Below are 3,911 nucleotides of genomic sequence, written 5' to 3' on the forward strand. Positions count from 1 at the left end.
GGTAATTGATAGAACCATTAACCATTCAAGTTTTAATATATATTTGTAAGAGTTTAGCATTTAAAATTTAGTCTAGTGTATTAAATTTCGTTGACATGTCGCCATTTTTATTGATATTTTCACACGTTTATAAATTCAACATAGACATAAAGGATAAATTGATATTTTTATTGTATCATAAAAAATTTCACGAAACAAAAAGAAAAAGACATAACAGAATGTAGTATAATTTAATATAAATGATAAGTATTTGATCTTCTAAACAAAGATGGGATCTTTTATTATATTAATATATTGTATTCAAATACAGCAAAATATCATTTTCTAATGGTAATAGACACTAAAAGAATACTAGCACTTATCATAATAGGTATTCATAAATGTCTATTAATGTTTGTCACTGTCTATCAATAATAAACAATGAAAATTTTCTATATATGTAAATATTTTCATTTTTATTAGTTTTGTCATTACCCTGTATTAATTTAAATATATATATATATTTCTTTTTTTAATTAATTCAACAACTTCAAATAGGGGTGTTCATGGGTTGGGTTGGGTTGAAATAGACTCAACCCAAATGTTCGGGTTGTAAATTTTTTCAACCCAAATAACTCCTATTAAAAAATGAACCCAACCAACCTAACCATGAAATTTTTGGGTTCGGTTGGTTCGGGTTAATCGGGTCATTTATTTAAAATTTTGTTCTAAAAAGAAACAAAACGTAAATATATACAAATCTAATTTAATTATTTTCATATATTGAATTAAGATTAACTATTCAACTTCAATTTATATAGTGCAAATTTTTTTTCTAAATTGCAAATAAACTATTTTTAAGAGTTGTTGAAGAATAAATTATTAAAAAAATATTGAAATTAAATAAAATTAAAAATCAATATATGTATAAATAATTGTGTTAAGAAGTAACAAAAAAAAATATTTGTTTAAATTAATAATAAATTCGAGTTGGTTTGGGTTATATTAGGTGAATCTATGAACCAACCCAACCCATAAAATTTTCATTTATTTGAACCAAATCCAAACCCATATGAGTTGATAACCCAACCCAAACCGCATAGGTTAGATTGGATTGATCGCAGGTTATCGGATTTTTTGAACACCTCTACTTCAAACCTGTCGCAGACCAATCAAAATAGAATTGGTTTAATTAGAACAGAAGCAAAGGAAAGAAGTCCAAATGAAATGAACACGTTGAATAGGAATGGAAAAAGAGAAGAGAGAAAAGATAAGGCGAAAGTGAAGAGATGAAGAAAATGGTTGCGAGTGGGATTGAATTATAAGGTAAAAGAAGTTGGCCAAGTGTTGGAGGTTCAGAAAACAATGTGGGTAAGAAAAAAGGAACAACAGGGCAACTGGGTCGGCCAAAGACAGAGCATTGATACGGACATCTTAGACGTTTTTTGCCTCACTCTCCAACACTTTGTCCCCATCCTCATTCTTGTCCCACGCCCGCACGCACGACCCTTCTCCTTTTTAATCCCCTTCCTCTCCACCAACAAACCCACATCTCTCTCTCCAATTTCTATATTCAATCATCTTTGTTCTTTTCCTGTTACAGAATTCCTTCACTCTCTGCCCCTATGGCTATGGAGCTTCAACTGGGCCTTGCTTTAACCCCCACCAATCCCATCAAACCCTTCGACTTAAACACCCATCACAACAATCCCCACAATCCCCTTTGTTTTGATTTCGATTCTATCACTCACAAAAAGCGTTCTCGTGATTTCAACCACTCTGCGGCATTTCGTCGAACACTTCCTCTGCTTCTTTGGAACGACCATCCCAATGATGGCGATGACGACGACTCTAATGACCCTCATTCCGCCTCCTCTAATGATTCGTACGCTAATATCTCATACCCACTTTCTTTAATTTGGAATTTGATTTGATGGCTGAATTTTTGTTTGGTGTATTTAACAGAGACGAGGAGGAGGAACGGGAGAATGGGCTTGTGGGATGGCCGCCGCTTAAGAAGAGGAGAAAGAGTCTTTTCATGAAGAAACACGTCGGACGGGCGGCGGTGATTCGGCGTCCGATGGTGGAGAATGGCGGCGGCTTTTACAGAGGATTGAATTCGAATTATTCTCGATACGTGAAGGTGAAGATGGAGGGAGTAGGAATTGCTAGAAAGGTTGATTTGAGCCAACACCATTCTTTTGATGCGCTTAGAGCCACTTTGATGAACATGTTTGGTAAGCTTTTGTTTCTTATCCCAATGAATTTGAGAATGATTTTAAAATTATTTTTCTTTAATCATTCGAAAATTAATATTTTATTTTATTTTATTCTTTTAAACACATTTTCATATTATTGAAATGTTTAAAAGAATAATTTTGATCCTAAAATTTTCAGGACATTCATGATTTAGTGTGAACTTTCATTTGCAACCATGTAGTATATGTACTTTCAATTTTGAAAGGATTTTTCCCTTAAACTTTAATACCTAATCAATTAGCCTTTAGTTTTTTGTTTTTGTTTTAAAAAATTAAGCCTATTTTATTCTATTTTTTTTTTTTTATAATAATTGACATATTTTTTAATTATAAATGATTGAATTTTTAATCAATTTTAAAAATAAAAATAATTTTTTTTTTTTTCAAAATTTAACATAATTTTTTAAATTATTAATAAAAGAATAAATTTGGACATTAGAATTAATATTCATAGGCTTAATTTTAAAAAAAAAAAAACAAAAAATCAAATGATTATTGAACATGAAAAAATTCTGTCAATTTTATGATTTTATGACATGAACCTTGTATCGAATCTCTAATAAATTTATGGTTTATTTATTCAAAAAATCTCGTTATAAACATTAATTTCTACTGTAAATACTAAATCTGACTTACTAAAACGGTTACTTAAACTAAAAGTGTTTTTCTTGGGTTGTTTGGTTAATAGATGAAACGGATTCCGACGATTACAGACTCACTTACCAGAATATCGATGGTGACTGGTTACTTGCCGAGAACGTAACTTGGAGGTAAAGCTAAACATCTCCACATTTTCATCAACATTGACATTTTAAATTTCGACGAAAATTTAAGTGAGGGTTTTTGGTTTTGACAGGAATTTCATCGGAATTGTTCAACGGATGAAACTGGAAAAGAAGTCTGGCTGACGAGGGGTTACCGGCGGTGGCGGTCAGAGAATCAGATGCTGTTCTAATTAAATAGATTTCTATCTTTTTAGTTTTTCTCATAGCACTTTAAGTTTTAATGATGACTGTATATTTATGGTATATGAAGAAACAGAAAACCTTAGGTATGAATCGGTTCTTACTTCTTGACCTGATTTGTTTTTGTTGGGTAAAAGATGTTACGGGAATTTAAAAATATGAATTAACATAAATGAAATTACAAAAGAAATATGCATAGGTTATTGTGTGTAAGCATTTAAATACTTTTGAGATTTGGTTTCTAGAGTCTTATTCTGTAGATCAAACTTACATAGGTTCAAAAATTACCTGTAGAATTTTATAGTCCAAATTTTGAAAAACATGTGCATTTAATCTCTAAATTTTAAAAAAGTGTTGTTTTAAAATATAGAAAAATAAACTAAAATATTTACAAAATATAGAAAAATTTCATAATGTATCAATGATAGACACTACTGATAGACTTCTATTAGTGTCTATCAATGACATTGATAGACACCGATAAAAGTCTATTAATGTTTATCATCAATAGATTCTGAAATTTTGCTATATTTTGCAAATGTTTTCAACAATTTTACCATTTAAAATAATTTTCCTTTTAAAAATATATCTTTTTAGTCCTTGAGTTGTTAAAAATATATATGATTAGTTTCTGAGTTTTTAAAATATATCTTTTTAGTCCTTGAATTCTTGAAAATACATTTAAAAGGTCGAAACATGGATTAAAAAG

At 29.9% G+C, this 3,911-nt stretch overlaps 1 protein-coding gene across 1 annotated transcript; it reads left to right on the forward strand.

The window, feature by feature from the left end:
- The first annotated feature begins 1,506 nt into the window (after positions 1-1,506).
- On the forward strand, positions 1,507-3,400 carry LOC120071242 (auxin-responsive protein IAA29-like). Its single transcript, XM_039023399.1, has 4 exons — positions 1,507-1,864; positions 1,945-2,216; positions 2,926-3,007; positions 3,094-3,400. Exons 1-4 carry the CDS (start codon positions 1,605-1,607, stop codon positions 3,143-3,145), a joined length of 666 nt encoding a protein of 221 aa, XP_038879327.1. The 5' UTR covers positions 1,507-1,604; the 3' UTR covers positions 3,146-3,400.
- The last annotated feature ends 511 nt before the right edge of the window (positions 3,401-3,911 follow it).

This window comes from Benincasa hispida, chromosome 2, assembly GCF_009727055.1.
Source record: "Benincasa hispida cultivar B227 chromosome 2, ASM972705v1, whole genome shotgun sequence".
Lineage (NCBI taxonomy): Eukaryota > Viridiplantae > Streptophyta > Magnoliopsida > Cucurbitales > Cucurbitaceae > Benincasa > Benincasa hispida.